The sequence below is a fragment of the Aptenodytes patagonicus genome, chromosome 17 (assembly GCF_965638725.1).
Source record: "Aptenodytes patagonicus chromosome 17, bAptPat1.pri.cur, whole genome shotgun sequence".
In the NCBI taxonomy this organism is placed as follows: Eukaryota; Metazoa; Chordata; class Aves; order Sphenisciformes; family Spheniscidae; genus Aptenodytes; species Aptenodytes patagonicus.
In genome coordinates this window covers 7,866,825-7,882,944 of record NC_134965.1, presented here as the reverse complement: position 1 = coordinate 7,882,944, position 16,120 = coordinate 7,866,825, and the positions used below count along the sequence as shown (strand labels likewise).

Below are 16,120 nucleotides of genomic sequence, written 5' to 3'. Positions count from 1 at the left end.
ACACAGAGATACATGTACCCGGCGCCGGAGCCACTCACTTTGGCTGCTGCCTCTGCCTGGAGCTGGACGACGGCTGCGACTGTGTCTGGGACTGGGTGGACTGGGGCGTGGTGTTGGCCTGGAGCTGGTACTGGGGCGTTGTGATCGGCTGGCTGGGGGTAGTGTAGGAGTAACTGGGGGTCATCAGAGGGGTGGCCACCGGTTGCTGTGCTGGAGTCGTGAAGACCTGCAGAGAGCGGATACTGTTAGGGGACAGAGGGCAAACCCTGCTAGGCTGCGGGGCAGAGGTCTAGCATGCTCTGCATCGCCCTGCCTGCCCGGGAGGCTGGTGCACGCCCTTGCTGCACGCTCCCAGCCCTGCTGGAGCCCCTCATCTGGGCAAGGAGAGGTTTGCAGTGACCATTGCCCGGGGAATAGGGGGCTGCAGGGCAGAAGGAGCAGCACCCTGCTGAGCACAGGACGTTTGTTCCCCTGAGAGACCCCGATCGCCCACCCAACCTGGGCCAGCAGGGCCACCGCAGCCTGCCTTCCTTGTTCACCCCACACAGGGTACAAGGGGAGATGCTTAAGCCAAGCGAAGGAAAGGGCCACAAGAGACACTTGGGCCAAGCTAGCAGAAATGACGTCCTGCAGTGGGCATGAAGAACAGATGAATTCTTCCCCTGTGGGCTGCAGAGAAGGCGCAGCAGCTCCTGAGATGGTTCCCTCCCACATCCCAAGCTGGCTGGCTCACTGTTTGTCCAATGGAGGGCTTAGTCTCTCTGCCTCCCGGTGTTCACCTCCCTTTTCCTTCAGATTGTCTTGATGATTAAATACATTGGATTATCCACAGTCCCTGCCTATCCCCAGCTCATCATTTACTGTGCCAAACTCCGTGAAAGCCTCCCAAGGTGGTCTAAAAGAGGATCACTCCTCCCTGCAAGCCTTGTCTTGCAGCACCTCTTCATTAGGTCTCTCTAACGGCTGGGTGTGTTTTTTGTACCCAGGCACCTCAGTCCTTCTGCAGCTGGATTTCGCCTCAGTGTCAGCTGGGGAGCTGGCAGCGTGGGCTGGGAGGAGGTAGGCACCAGCACACATGAGGAAAGGCTTCAGCATCAGCCGAAACTGTCCAATTCCATCTTATTCCCTACAAAGCCTCTAGGTGTTCAGTCAGGCTGAGGTGTTCGCCTGCCGGTGCGGCTCGGAGATTAGCACGCTGAGCTGAAAAGCCCTGCAAACTCAGCGCATAGTTTCACAGCTAATCTCTTCCACTGGCAGCTCACATTGCCAATTCAGGGGCACAATCAGAAGGTTGTGCGCCCTCACCGCTGGATCCCACCTCTCCACCCTGCCACATTCCTTGGGGGCCAGACCAATTTGCTACTTGCTTCAACTCTCCCCAGAGCAGGGCTGTATTACATGCCTCATTTCCTCAGACACAGGAGGCAAGAAGAAACCTGGTCCAAGAATCCAGCCAGGCTCCCCTGTGGAGCACCGCGGGTACACAACTAGGACTGGATGATCCCAGGCAACGAGTAACCCCTTACACTCCCAGTGGAGCCCCCACGGGATGGTTTCTAGCAGCAAGGAGAAGCCACGCAGCACCTCCTCTCAGAAACTTAAGTGACACCTACGTGGTACGCGCTGCTGCCGCCTCCGCTGCCTCCGTAGCCATACTGACTGGATGCCCACTGCGCAGGGGTGGCATTTGGGTTCTGTCCCTGGCCTGTCACGGCAGCGATGGCACTGAACATCTGAGAGGTCATGTTCTGTGGTAGAGCGTTCACTGCACGGGTCAGGTCTGCAAGAAAGACCCATCACGTTAGACAAAGTGGAGCCTGGAAAAGGAGCTCGCATCCCGATTCCAACCAGGAAAGGCCTGCGCTGACCTGCCAGGTTAATGTTAGCCGGAGTAGCATTAATGGAGGCTGGAGTCCTGGTCCGACTGCTACTGCTGGGGGTAATACCTGCATAAAATATAAACCAAGAGAAATAGATTAGTTGTCACAGAAGAGCTGCTATTGGCCCGAAGCTCAGGATTTGAAAAAAAGCAGGCAACATTTGTACTGGCAAGATGCTATTTTACCAGGGAATGGTGTTATGAGGGTTGTATGTTAGGGAAGGCCAAGGGAAGGCTTTTGCTGCATGGCCCACTTGGCTGAAAGATTAACCCTCAGGAGAACTCTCAACGGGTCCACGGAAGCCAAACACTTAAGCATTGCTTTGAAACTTCCCACATATAGAAAAATCCTAGGACACATTTCAGGGACAAAGAACATGAAATTGTCCTTTACTAACTGTCCCTACTGTGTGACACCCAGGAAACAAACAGCTGAGGCACTCAGGTTTTGGGATGCTCACCTGGAACAGGGTCCTGATAATGATCCTTAAACCATCGGAAGAGTCCGTTCACGGTAGGGAAGACCTGGCCCCGGTAGCGGAATCCTTCTGGCGTCACTGTCACATACTCTATCCTGTGAGGAGCAGCGAACGCAGGAGAGCACAAGAGATGACAGGCTGCTTCAGAGCCATACCTGCCACTGTACAGCACCCTCACACTAACAGGTCACAGTCAGAACAGGCAAGACCTACAAACTCAGGCGATGGCCGTACTGATAATGAACAGATAGACCTACCCAAGACACTTTCATTTTCTTTGGAAACAATTGCTCCAAAATACCATGCCTTTCCATGCAAAAATCTATCAATTACTGCCTGTACCCCAGTGACACGCCCTGCACAGGGCAGTACTGCTTGTGGCAGCCAGCTGGTTAGAAACACAGGAGTCTCCTGGGTGAGATTTACTGCTAGACATGGGTCCTCTACTGTCAGGAGGCCAAACCCTGGGTAAGAAGAGGCCTGACTTATGGGGATACTGACAGAGCTGGAAGAGAAACTGGCGGCAGTAAGTTGAGGCGTGGTACTGAGTACTCAGCTGCAGCTGCTGGACTTGCCTCTCACTTACCTTGGCTTGCCTCGAGGCTGATATCCTAAGAGGAATTTGCCAGGTAGATCTTTACAGGCACTGATAAAGTAGGGAATAAATGTTGGCTTCTCTTTCTTGGTCTTTATCAGCAGCTCTTCCAGCTTCTAATTAGAGAGAGAGAGGGGGGGGGGGGGAAGAGAAATGCTCAAGGAGAGCCTGCATTTATAGCAACACACAGAGCCTACGGATATCTCCCTCCATGCTGTGGTCAGCCCAGCCCTTTTCCCCCCCAGCCCTGATGGTGGTTCCTTGTTGGATTGCTAGCAACTGCACCATTTCTGCGCAGGGTTGGTGCACAAATGTCACCGGGTCACAGAAAGCCAATTACTCTCCTTTCAGTGATATTTGCTGACAGGGCAACCCTTTGCTGCTCTGGCACACCGCTGTAGCACACCGTACTCCCATTGCTGTCCTAACTCCACTGCTCCCAGGCAGAATCCCCCTGAGACCTACAGCTGGAAAGTGACTGCCAAGCCCCAAGCGACAAGAGGAAGATCAAAGAGCTCACTCCAGCAGCAGCTCATGCCAGACACAAAGAGTTTAAAACCTGTCCTGAGACAAAGAAATTTATATAATGCTCCTATATCTCCTACAGAAGCTATCACATCCCGGGACAGGCTTACCTTCTTGTCTCCACCGTTGCAGTCCTGATAGTATTTGTGATTCAACAGGTCTCTGGCAAAAGAAGCCATTGGCTGGACATAGCGAGCAACAATTTCATCCAGGTCTTCAAACTCCTTTGAACAAACACATTTAAAGAGGTATTTAGGGTGCATGATAAGGAACTCTTATTCTAGTATACAGCTCTCAGTCATACATTCTGCACAGCAAGGCTGGATGCTTTGAGGGAGAGGGGGAAAAAAAAAAAAGAGCTGAGTGTTGTCTAAGAATCTGGAGAACTGCAATGGAAGTTACTCTCCAACAGTCCGAAAGCAGCTGCAAGGACAGAAAGGCTGTGCCAACCTGTCCCTGCCAAATAGGTATTTCTCCTTCCCCACCAACTCCTTCCCAGGCATGCTCTGCAGGGCTCTTACCTCTGTGTTAATCCAAAGCGTGGAGCCCAGGCTGAAGGCATTCTCCTTACCCTCTTCTCGGACATCCACGTGCTGGTAAATCCCATCATTCACCTTCCAGGTGACAGTCAGGTGGTTCTCCCCTTTGCTACTTGGCCGAATAATCACATCCCCTTGGTCCATGGTCTCCATCATCTTCTCGGCTTGCTTGAAGCTAATGTTGTGGAATGACGGGTGAGCAATTACTCTCTTGATGTACGCTAGGGGACAAAGCGGAGTGTTTAGGCTTCCAAGAGGAACTGCTTTACTGCAATTATATGTCTAATTGTGCTTGTTCTCCTGAAGCACCCTGGGAAGGCTGGCATTACGAGGGAGAGAAAAATTAGAGACTCACTTGTCCGCTGCTGCTTTCTTTTCAGGTCTTCTTCCTGTTTGTGGTCTGCTGCCTCAGAGTCAAAGTCGTAGTAAGTGTCTTTAGGCAGTTTCCACTCATTGTTCTTATCCATCAGGTCTGAGGTCCTGCAGGTCAGGTCTGCACTGAACTTCTCAATGTCGATCTTCATAATCCTGCAGTGAACGGTCATTCCCACCTACAGGTGGAGGGGCAGGCAAAGCTGATCAGCAGGTTTGGCTGATACGCCAGCCTCCCTGCGCTACAGAGCGACCAGTGCGGGGTCACGCTGCCAATAAGGAGGTACAAATTACCTCACATACTTCAGACCGATACAACCTTTAAAAGTGATCCTTCCATAAGGACCGAAAAATCAACTGATCCCCAAGATGACTAGAATCAAAAGAGATTAAAGGAAAAATGGGCAGTTCTCCAGCATGTCTACTACCTATGCTCCATACCTCACAGCAAACTGCATGTCTGGAGGCTGAGGACAATTAAGTTTGCTATTTTACATATCTTTAACAATGGGAGCAGCAAAACTGGACTTCACGATGTGCAAGAAAACAGTTAAGTCTGTTCAGAAACAGAGTGGAAGACACCCAAAGGACTGCTCTAATAAAACGGGAAACAGAAAATACCACCACAAAACCTGCAATGCCTTCGTCCAGTTAACCGTGCTGAAGTTAACGACTCTTTAAAGAAATGCTATTTAAAGAAATGCTAAGAGACCTCCGAGCTTACAGGATTATCCATCACCTGCATGGACTGTCAGGGGGACCCCAAAAGACAGCAAAGATGTTAAACCTCTATTTTATCATGTGACAAAAATATGTGATTCTGTTTCTTTCAGAACCCCAATCCCTGTCCTGAGCAAGACCAGTAACTCTGATGATCTCCACAAATGAATTGAGACAGAAGAAAAAGCTATGAGAGAGGGAAAGTGACCCTTGCATATCTAACAGCAGTTCTCTGAACTCCTTAGAAAGCTAGAAACAAAGGGCAGCTCTGCATTAGAATGCCTTCTGGTCTCCTAAACCCAGACTTTAGCCAGACTATAATAAATCCTCCCTCAGTGCAACATGTTAACTGATTAACATGGTTCCCACCAGCTGCCAAGAGAGATTTGCACTGTGGGAGAAGGACACTAACCAGAACCTGAACTTGCTGCTGATTTAAAGTCCTTAAATGAAAATAAGGCTTGAAAAGTCATTTAGGAAACAGCGTTTTTAACCAAACTCTGAATCTTTGGTATTGGCTCCAGGCTCTTCCAGCTCTTGCTGGATACGTGAAAATCCACTGCTTTCATACCTTCACCCTTTCTTCTGGACGCTTGACCACCTTATCACTAAGAAATTTTGTTGGGATGAAGCCAGCGACACCATTATCCAGACGTGTCTTCACTCCAATGGCCTGACCTGGGCAGGAACCGCTGTCAAAATGGTTCCAAACCTTGAGCAAGGCAAAAGTAAAAGTCATTCAGCATGGAAACAAAATAGCCCCGGCAACTCACGCTCAAACAAGTCTAAAAGCTGTGTCAGCAAACTGATGAGCCAGCAGAGACATGCGGAAGGGCAGGGGACAGAGGACTTCAACGAATGCTAACCAGTAATGCAATCTTCCTACTTCGGTTCTGCTCAGCTTATGGCGCTTTGCAACCAGGAAGGTCAGAACATTTCTAGACCCTGAACACAAGCCTCCAGCTAGGGCTGGTTTCTAATGAACGCTATGGGGTTTTAAAGTCACAGATTACCAAGGCTGGAATTCAGCAGTGTTTAGAAGAGACCTAAAGTACAGCTGCATTAAGCAGCAGGGAGTCCAGATAAGTTCTTAAAATTGAGAAGGTGGCAGAACAACCTTCTGTTCTCAGTGTCACGGGCAGTTTCTCTGCGTAAAACACAATTCTAGACCAAACACAAGCCTGCTTTATGTATTTGCAAAGAACTGGTCAGCTTAGCCCCAGGTCCATTTCACTCCTAGCCCAGTTCACTAAAATCCATAATGTAGCCATAAAGGACCTGTCAAATCTATACTGAAGCAATTAGTCAAAAGTGGAACAGATTATATTTGCAGCCGCAGGCCACATTCAGGTTGGGATCCTGGGGCACTGCAGACACAATCTTGGCTCTGTTGGTCTCCCAAGAACCCTACAAAACGCTCAAGCCTGCTGATAGCAGACTCCTGACAAATGCAGGCCCGTTAGGAGAAGCAGCCCCACCTCGCTGAGCTCTGGAAAGTTATCCTGCTGACAGAAAGGACACTGCCAAAGGCCAGTTTCATCGTTCCGTATCGCCTGGTCGTAGCTTTCTCCTTGTGGCCGCCTGTGGGCTATCCCAGTCACATTGCAGATGATCATTTTACCTGTGGTGTGATGGGAGAGGAGAAGGAAAGAATGAAAAACTGAAAGCCAACTGCAGGGCTGGGCAGTTCCCTCGATCTAAGGTAGCTGTGCATGAAGGTGTTAGGAGACTACCCAGGTACTTGAAAAGCTGCTTCACATACATGCAACCATAGCATCGTCCCAACATCACCCTCACCAAGATCCCTCTGTCCCACCTTTACACATCCTAAGTCAACTTAGGATGACAGAAACCGGGGATGTAAAACAGGGATGTACCTATATAAAAAGTCTCTGGAGTTTCTTTGGTCAGCATATTGAAGACCTCTTCCGTGTTTGGAGAACGGTATGGGGTTCTCAGGTCCTTGTACCTGCAGCTTAGTTCAGCTCGAATGTCATATAGAGTGATATGCTTGTCACCGTAGCCCTGTGCGGTATTCAAAGGTTACAAAGCCATGAGCAGCAGGAAGAAGGTGAGTAGGGAATCCAGTAAAAGTTATGAAAGAACTCAAGGAACTTATGAAACAGCAAATTTAAAAAAGAGGAATGCACAGGGTACCATCAAACTGTGGAACTCGGTCACAGGATGTTGAGGAGGTCCAAAGTACCAAAACATTCAGAAAAAAGTTAGATAATTTCAGGGAGAACAGCTTAAACAGTCTAATTACTGTCCCCTGCCTCCTTCCTCCCTCTGTCCCAAGTGTACTTTCTGTAAGCATTTACTACATGCCATTGTCAGACACGGAACACTCATCATGGCTGTTTATACATTTTACAACGGCAACAGCTAAATGCTCAGCTCCTAAAAAGGATAAGGATCACCAGCTACAAAACATGAGAAACTGAGCTGGACAGCAGAGCTTCCCCCGCTCTGTTTCTCAGCACCAGGAACCCCCAGCGCACCTGTCTTTCCAGTTCCTCAGCAAAGGCATCGAGATCCAGGTCTTTCAGACGCTCAGGGTTTTCTAAGATCTCCTCTAGAGCTCCTGCGGGATTAGCGTCCTCTGCCGACTCATCGTATTCTAAGGCATCCACTGCCATTTTTCTTGCCCATTCATAGGTTTCAGGATGGACCCGAGACCCATCTAGGACTTCGATGTAGGAATCAGTACTGAAATAAACCCAAAGCAATGTTCAGATAAGGACTCTGCAGGGTTCTGGAGTCACCTCCTTCAGCTCAATAATAAGTCATGCTGTTGAGCACCACTACTGGCTGTGTGGCTGCTTTGCCACTGCTGCCCTCAGCGGAACAAACTACGCTAAAAAGGACACAATGAATTCTTCATTGCTAGACCAAGAAGAGCCAAGGCAAGACATGACAAATTCCAGTCTGCAGCTCTTGCAACTGCAAAGATACAGCCAGGCATTTTGGATGTTATCTAGACTTGATCACTCTGTGCGCTATAGCTGCTCTATGAGCACACAGCTCTTCACAGGTTCTCTCCTCGTACAAATTGAGTGTTGCCATCGGGCAGTGCAGCCATCTGCATCCAGCTGTTTGGAGGAATCTACACTTTGCCCCCTGCACGTCTGGGATTTGTATCCTGCAAGAACCAGGCACCTAGCGGGGTTGGATCACTCAGCGTGAGGATTCAGCCAGGTGTCCTTTCTCAGACTGCTTTTCAAAGGCAAGAAGGATACTGTGCCAGCCCTAGAGAAAGCACCTTTCCAACAGGTGACCCTTCTGTGCAAAGCAGTCAGCTACGGATTTAGAAACTAGGTTACCACTGTCCTCCAAACACACATCTCGTGTTTAGTTACCAGTAACCTAATGCTCTACAAACTTCCCAGTATTGCTACTAGTTTAACAGGAAGGTAAATTGCCGAGTTATGCCTGAAGTTTGAAACTTCAGAAAAATAAAATACCGATGGCAGGACTAGGCAGAAACTAAGCAAAAGTGCACACGGGTTACTGACAGACATGCATGACGCCGGTGTTAGGGAACAACTATTTTTAGTTTAGCTCCTCTTGACCACAAAGGGTCTTTCAGACCATATCAAGAACATAATTAATGTTCTGCAGCTCATACTGCCGTGCGAGTTTAGCTGCCCTTAAGAATCAGATTAATAACCAGCAATATCTGAACTTGGCCAGTGATCAGAGGGGCCACACAGAAACTCCTGGGAACATGGACTCCACGGAACAAGATTGCTTCAGCCTGTCGCTCATGCTAACTCCATACCCCGTATGACATTGAATCCAATCCAATACCCACCTATCGCCCAGCGATGCTGTGTCAATCTTGATGAAGCCAGCGCAGTTGATGAACACCTTGGGTCCCATGTGACACATCGTGACCAGCTGGGTCCTGTTCTCCAGACGCGTGTTGTTCTGTTTTAAGATCTGGAGAAAGAGGTAACAGAATAAACCCTGCTATTCAAACACAAGGGTTCCCCAGGAAAAGCAGAGAACTCACACCGGACACCGTGGTGTTCAAAGCATCTGACATAATCAAGCCCATCACAACTCATAAATTATTGCCCCCTGCCTGTGTCTCAACTTTGTACGAAAGGAGATGACTCCACATGGAATAGCTCCAACTCTCAAGAAAAGCGTTGGCTTTTTGCCTTGTGTTTTCTACAGTACGGAGGCGTCTTGATACTGTAACAGTGCATCCGTTCCTGTGGGTTCGGGAGCTAGCAAGGATTGACAGATCTGCTGAGTTGCTTGGGTCTATCAAGGACATAAGTCCATGCACAGCTTCGGGGTTAGGTGCAGTGAGATAACGCGTAAAACACATGTCAACGGAGCTGTCAGCTGCATCTGGCACACGGGACCCTGACTCAGCTTGTAACAGCACTGCCATCAGGCCAACTCGCACATTATTGGTGATGCATTGTTTTTGTAGGCAGGGACAGAAGCCTCCTTACCTTTAGCAGATGAGTGCCTTTGCGTGGTCCCAGGCCACACACATACTGCAGCAAAGCCTGGCTGTGAGGGTGAGCAATCGCCCGATTGACATCCACTCCCACTTCGTTCACACGGTTTATGAATTCGCAGTAGAGGGCATTCAGCAGTTCCTCCTTCACCACGTGCTCCTGACAGAAAGGAGAGGCGTTAGCCTCGCAAGGAGATGCGTGCAACACTTTGTCATAAGCAAGCTGAGCCAAACACAACAGACTGGCTCTCAGGAGCTGTACTGCACCTCCGAGTTACCCCTGAGAACAGCCTAAAGGCAGGAGGCAGATGAGCTAAAGGAGGCAAAAAAAAAAAAAAAAAAGGTGCTGTGTAGCCTGAATATGGCATAGAACAGGCAGAACTTGCACCAGTTCAACTTGGAATACTTTTATTTGACAGCAAACTGTCCCAGGCCTCCCAGGCCACTTTCTCTCGCAGAGAAGGATCCCACAAGGCAAAGTTACCTGCAGAGGGTGGAGTTTTAGGCAGAGAATATCCTCATCAGAGCTGCAGACCTGGGCAAACTCTATGAGGGGGTCCTGAATGCGGCGAGCAAGGGAGACGGCTTGACGCAGCAGAGGTGGATAATCCCGGAACTCATTCTGCAAAAGGCCAGAGAATCAGGAAAAACCCTGACAGCGTTTTCAGACTTTGTGGCAAAAGTAGCAAAGACACATCAGACAGGGACCAGAACAAGGGAAGCATTTGGTGCTCGGGGCAAAGAGAGCTGAGGTCAAAGGCTCCCAGGAACTCTGCTGCAACTAGGAATGAAACAACCCCATCCACGCAGCTGAGCAAGATTCGTTTCAGACTACATCAATATCGACTTTGTACATCTGCTAGTGCTGATCTCTTCAGGGAAGCCTAAGTAAGACATTTTGCCTTGACCCAAAGATCAGTACATCACCATCTAGATGGATTACATGAGGCAGCAGATGACAGAAGGCAGGGCCCGCACAACAAATGGAGGATGAGACAGCACAAATGAGCAACCGACTAAGGGATAGTTGAAATAACAGAAGGTTCACCTCAGACTTCTTGCTGTTCATGTAGAGGATGGCCAGTTCATTGTCCACCAGCTCCACTCCGATAGAGGACAGCTGCTGCCCTTGATCCAGCTCATGAACAATTCTCTTCACATCCTCCATCAGCATCTGAGCATCCCTAGGGAGAGACGGCCAAGGGGATTGAGGGGAGAGTGCAAAGCTGGGTCCTGGAATCACTTAGCAAGATAACCCCAATGGGTTACCTCACACCACGGACAGAAACAGTGAGATGTGGACAGGTATGAGGAAAGGACTGCAGAGAGACTGGGAAGTGGAAGGAACACAAAGACTGACCTGTTCTCCCCTGCAATTGTCACCACGTGAGGCTTCTTGTTCATGAGGAATTTTTTCAAGGTTTCAATATCCTGGGCCTGGAGAGGAAAGCGAGACAGGTCAGAGTAGAAAAGCTAGAGGGTTTCTGTACTGAGCTAGCTACCAGTCCTGGGTTCCTATTTCATAGGGCAGATCCTCCCCCACGGCCACCCTCATCTGCCACCATGACATGAACACGGCTAAAAGCCTTCTCCACAGGCCTCGCAGCTCCTGATTACTGTAAGGACAAAGAGGAAGGCTCTGCAGAGGGAAGACTCGTGGCCTCGTGGTCTGGTGCTACAGGAAATCAGTGTAAGTAGGGAATGGAAGTCAAAAGCCTGCCCCAAGCTCCAGGAGGTCCCACAGACTCTTGCTATTATAATGTGATCAGGGAAAGGGGAGAAAGTTTCTGCAGCTGGGACCACAGAAGCTCACAAAACCCCAACACCAACAGAACTCAGGAATCGCAAGGCCCTGCCACTCCCTGTAAGGGGAGCAGAAGAGATGAATTGGAATCTAACTGGAAGCAACTGTTCTGCCAGAATAATTACAGGGTGGGAAAAAGGCAGTATTTTTGCATGCAGGAGTGACAAGGCCTGAGCTGTCTTCAGACTGACTATTCCTCTCCAGCCCACAGTGGATCGCACAGTACCAAAAGCAACATGCAGACATTCATCTCGACCATAGCTGCACCAAGGCTCACCTTCTTTTCCCTCTCTTCCTCACGCCAGGCGTTCCTTCTCTTTGTGAAATGTGGCAATCGAAGGAAGTCTGTAACCTCACCCTCTCCGTTAACAAGGGCACAAAACACAGGGTGGTCCCTGCGAAACAGAGATCACTCAGACATGGAGGACCGCTAAAGCTGAACATGGATCCAGAGGCAATTCCTTTCCTCCTACCTGGCTGAGGAAAATGCAATGCCTAGCACCCGAATCCCCTTCCCTTGGTTTTCATCCATGAAATCATCATCTTCCTCCACTTGCTGATCGGGACGGTATGAAGCTACTTTTAGCCAGTTGTACAGCTTCCGGCTGCAAGCCTGGCAGAACGGAGAACAGGAGAGAGGAGTGAGAAAATCCACTGCAGGTGCTTTGGCATAGCCCTTCTCCAGAGGGAAGGTCATGGACTGCTCAAGGCAGTGAGACAGTATATTCTGCCAGGATTGGGACCAGCTCTCCAGAACCACGGAGCCCATCTTTCCCTCCCACCGAGGTATCTGCTCTTCTCTCCATCCTTGGGAAAGAACCAGACTCAGACCCCTGCCTGCCCCCTCCTCCTTCCCAAATGCCTGCGTACGGCCTGTCAGTAGCTCTCCCCAGCACGCTGCAGGACCGTTAGCATTTGTAACACCAGCTCTGACTCAAATCCACCTGTCCCCCATCTCACCTTGAGGACATACTCCTTGGCCTCCACCAACAGCTTGTTCTTCAACTCTTTAGCCATCTGCACATAGAGGAACTGGTTGAGGGACCGCTCAATGGCCATCGTACGCTGCCGATTCCACTCCTGCACTTGGTGGCTGAACTCATCCCGATAATAGAACTGTTTGATTTCCTCAAAGTATGTCTGGTCGCTACCGTAACTGCAAGAAATGAGAGGGGAAGATACAGAAGGGCTCCAAACACCTGCACTGACACCATCACTGGCAGGTTCCTGCACAGGGATGTAATAGCAGCACCTCAGATTCAGGGAGCTGCCTGGAAAATTTAGAGAAGAGCCAATCCTCCCATCAAACGCTCTTTTAGCTGCAAAAGCTATGCTGCTAGACAGACCGCAGCTGAACGCCATGCTGGCAGCACAGAGAGGCCTCATCAGTGCAACACGGGGGCAGCCCGCAGCCACTCCAGCACACCCATACTGCACAGCGTGGCTACTCAGATGTGCAGGGAAGGAACCAAGGAGCCACACAGTGAGGGTGGCTGGGAAACAAGCATCATCTTTCATAAAAATCCTAAAGGCTTCAGAGTTTGCCTTCAAATGAATAAGTCAGATGTCTGCTAAAGTTTTCACTAAGGTGGAAAAAAAAAGCAAGACCCTGAGAAGCTGCTTGGCTTTAAGGTGCAGGAAACCACCAGGCCATGGCTTCCAGGAGCAGTTTGGGTTACAGAGGAACTCTAACAGCATGGCAGCACTGGATGAATGAGCTCTGCCAAGGCACGGACGGCACAGCCAGTGAGGACTCACCCCTCCACTCCTTTCATGTCAATGCTGATATCTATAGTCAGCAGTGCCTCCTCCTCTGCCAGGCTCATTTTCAGGAACTGGTCATCTCGCAGCTCCTTCACAGGCTTGTTCTTCAAGTATTTAAAGGAATAGGCGTAGTGGGCTTCATCAACATCCTGGGACAGAGGAGAGACAGTCAGCATGCACGCAGGGCATTCATGAAGAAAGACCCTTCTGTATACCGTAGCAGACAATGGAGTTTATTCAATACCCCCTCACCCCTATGCCTGCCAGTCTGCATTTCCTTCCCCAGCAGGACACAGTGGAATTAGTTCCCAGTCCCAGAGAAACGGAGACTGTTCCAATAATTGAAGGCAACATCTCAACAGCAAGAATCAGGTCTGATGAAACGCTGAGACTAAAAATGCAGCATGCTGCTGAGCTGGCCTCTGCAACAGCCCAGCTCACGTGCTGCTCTAAGATTTATTCAGAGTTGCCACTGATGTGGGAGAAGTTTTCAGATGCAAAAATGAGCATTTGCATGTTATTTAGATCCTTCCCTGAATTGACCCACAGAGTCAGAGCTCTCTTCCTTACCTTCTTCCCCTTTTTGGTTGGTGAAATGTTGATTTTAGCTCTCTCTTGGAAAGTCTGTCTCAGGACCTGTCTGACCAAAGGCTCCCTGGCTATCTGCAAAGCCACCATGTACCGGGCTCCTTCCAGCACTGCTTCAGGGCTTGGGAATTGACTAAAAGCAAAAAGGTAGCATGAAGGCTTAGGACTTGACAATGTCCCCAGATCCCCTCGCCTGTCTCACATCCGCAGAACCTCAGCGAAGATCCCCCCCCCCACTGACCTACACACGTAATCCTTGGCCAGCTCCAGGGGCTCTGCAGGGAACTGCTCTGTCTCGTGACGCTGGTAACTGTCTCGGAGATTCTCTCCAAACTGCTCAGGTGTCAGACCAAACTTCTTAGCCAGGCCATCTGGGAAAAAAAAACCACCACAAAAAACGATGAGGACAAGGGTACTGTAGCTTATACTGAGCAAAACTACCAGTCCTCCTTCTACAGGTAAGCCACACCACCCAGAAGAGCACGTGGGCTAGGCCACTGCAAGCTCAGCATGACAGAGCACGGCCCTTACCCAGCCCAGCTGTTTGGCAGATGGTGTACATATCCCGACGGGAAGCCTGCTTCAGCTCAGGCCCTTTCTGCTCATCATCTTCTGCATCCTCCCCTTCACCTACGGGAAGGATATGTTTAGCGAGGCCTCTTTACAGAGGCATCCAGACAGCTGCAGGGTGTCAGAAGCACAGCGAAGGGATCAAACACAACCTACATCGTGCAACAGAGTCCCTAAATTCCACAAACCCATCTCAAAGGTCACAGTAGCCATAAAATTATTCAGGGTTAGAAAAACACCCTGAAAATGTTATCTTCTCTTCAGTTTCACTCTTTTGCAGTTTTAATAGCGGTATCTCTGGGTTGCACATTAAAACACACATCAAGGTGGCCGATCCTTGCTTTGGCCCCTGCCATGAGGGGTGGTATTCAGTCCGTCGGAAAAGCAGCACCTTGTGTGATAAACTTTAAGCATTTTCAGAGATGCCTGGAAGACCTGGGACTAACCTGAGATAGAAGCAAACAGCAGAGGTGCTCTGTGCGGCTTTTCAACAAGCTTTCTTACTACTCTTTTGAACCAGGATTTGCAAACAGCCCACAATTAGGAGACTATCAAGTTTGGGGACAAACCTTCCTCCTCTTCACCATCCTCTCGGATACGCTTCTGCTTCTTTCGAGCAGCTTTGGCAGCATTCTGCATCTTGGGGATGTCTCGCCCATAGTACAGCAGGAAGTGATTATACACGTCCTTCAGCTCGTCCATGGACTGCACGTCCTTCAGCCTGTGGCATGCAAAGCCAGCATGTTACACCCTGCTTGCAGCTGAGCTGTGGTCAGAGCACTCAAGCAACCTGCTCTAGTACAGGTCAGGCAGAGGGAGCGCTTGGGCTCATCTTCCAAAAGAGTTTTACATATTTCTCATCACTGGCTTTGTGGGGAGGCTAAAGCCAATGCGCTGCAGTGGCCAGAGAGCCTGGGCTGTTTGGGCAAGTTAACGCACATTTTAAGTTGTTTTGGAATGAACGTAAGAAAGTCACGGCACCATACCTCTCCATGTCAGTAGTATCCAGGGCCCTTATTCCATCAGCCAAGGGCTTGTCTGGGTCAGCAGAGATTTGTTCGTACTGATAGGCCTGCATCTTCTCAAACAGTCGTGTCAGGTTCTGCTTGCGGATCTTCAGCTGGGTCCACTAATATAAGAACAAAGACTTCCAGTGAAACGCACCATAGCGATGTGTCACATCTGTCTTCTCCCCCCCGCAACAGGGGCTCCCAGGATCTTGGGATATTTGTCATATAAAAATAATCATCAAAATCTTCATCCACAGCCAAGCCCAGATGTGACACACGTGGCAGGTCTCATCTCAGAGATGGATTGTATTAACAGAAAAACAACAAAAAAAATAAAATCAAGGTTTGGATCTACCTGACAGTAGAGAAGGAACCTGCACTCCTTGCAGGAAAGGTCACTACAGAAAAGGAACTCACTGAAGGGGAGGGACTGTTTTGAACCCTCTTTTGTCAGATAATCCTTTACCACCACATGACAGCAAACACGCAAAAAAAACCCATGGGTAAAAAAAGCACACAAGGTCTCCACAGCCAAAACAAAATCTGCTGAAAGTATCAGGCTAGGTGGGAAGACATGTTAAATGTTGATGGGTAACAAGCAGTGAAAACACTCCTCACCTTCTCATCCCACTGCCAGACCCTCCACAGGTCGTTGATGTGCAGCTCTGGCTCCACATACTCCTTTCTGTAGAAGGCGATGAATGGGACCTGGGTCAGAAATGAGACTCATCACCACTATGCAGGAGACCGGGCTGTTCCTGGCAGCCAGGAGTCCACAGAATGCTCCTGTTCCATGTG

The 16,120-nt window shown here is 49.5% G+C and overlaps 1 protein-coding gene across 2 annotated transcripts in view; it reads right to left on the bottom strand.

Moving 5' to 3' along the window:
• SUPT6H (SPT6 homolog, histone chaperone and transcription elongation factor) overlaps positions 1 to 16,120 on the bottom strand; it is a 30,599-nt gene that overhangs the window by 2,215 nt on the left and 12,264 nt on the right. For both annotated transcript variants that reach the window (XM_076354957.1, XM_076354958.1), the window contains exons 10-36: positions 15,941 to 16,030; positions 15,299 to 15,441; positions 14,882 to 15,033; positions 14,274 to 14,372; positions 13,984 to 14,113; positions 13,725 to 13,875; positions 13,149 to 13,303; positions 12,351 to 12,546; positions 11,864 to 12,003; positions 11,668 to 11,785; positions 10,947 to 11,023; positions 10,635 to 10,770; positions 10,071 to 10,208; positions 9,579 to 9,746; positions 8,924 to 9,051; positions 7,611 to 7,818; positions 6,987 to 7,134; positions 6,588 to 6,730; positions 5,681 to 5,821; positions 4,373 to 4,568; positions 4,000 to 4,238; positions 3,589 to 3,702; positions 2,945 to 3,069; positions 2,341 to 2,453; positions 1,869 to 1,946; positions 1,614 to 1,780; positions 39 to 226 (exon numbers count right to left, since the gene is read on the bottom strand). In XM_076354957.1, the coding sequence (XP_076211072.1) occupies positions 39 to 226; positions 1,614 to 1,780; positions 1,869 to 1,946; positions 2,341 to 2,453; positions 2,945 to 3,069; positions 3,589 to 3,702; positions 4,000 to 4,238; positions 4,373 to 4,568; positions 5,681 to 5,821; positions 6,588 to 6,730; positions 6,987 to 7,134; positions 7,611 to 7,818; positions 8,924 to 9,051; positions 9,579 to 9,746; positions 10,071 to 10,208; positions 10,635 to 10,770; positions 10,947 to 11,023; positions 11,668 to 11,785; positions 11,864 to 12,003; positions 12,351 to 12,546; positions 13,149 to 13,303; positions 13,725 to 13,875; positions 13,984 to 14,113; positions 14,274 to 14,372; positions 14,882 to 15,033; positions 15,299 to 15,441; positions 15,941 to 16,030 (3,881 nt within the window). The remainder of the gene's footprint in view (positions 1 to 38; positions 227 to 1,613; positions 1,781 to 1,868; positions 1,947 to 2,340; positions 2,454 to 2,944; positions 3,070 to 3,588; positions 3,703 to 3,999; positions 4,239 to 4,372; positions 4,569 to 5,680; positions 5,822 to 6,587; positions 6,731 to 6,986; positions 7,135 to 7,610; positions 7,819 to 8,923; positions 9,052 to 9,578; positions 9,747 to 10,070; positions 10,209 to 10,634; positions 10,771 to 10,946; positions 11,024 to 11,667; positions 11,786 to 11,863; positions 12,004 to 12,350; positions 12,547 to 13,148; positions 13,304 to 13,724; positions 13,876 to 13,983; positions 14,114 to 14,273; positions 14,373 to 14,881; positions 15,034 to 15,298; positions 15,442 to 15,940; positions 16,031 to 16,120) is intronic.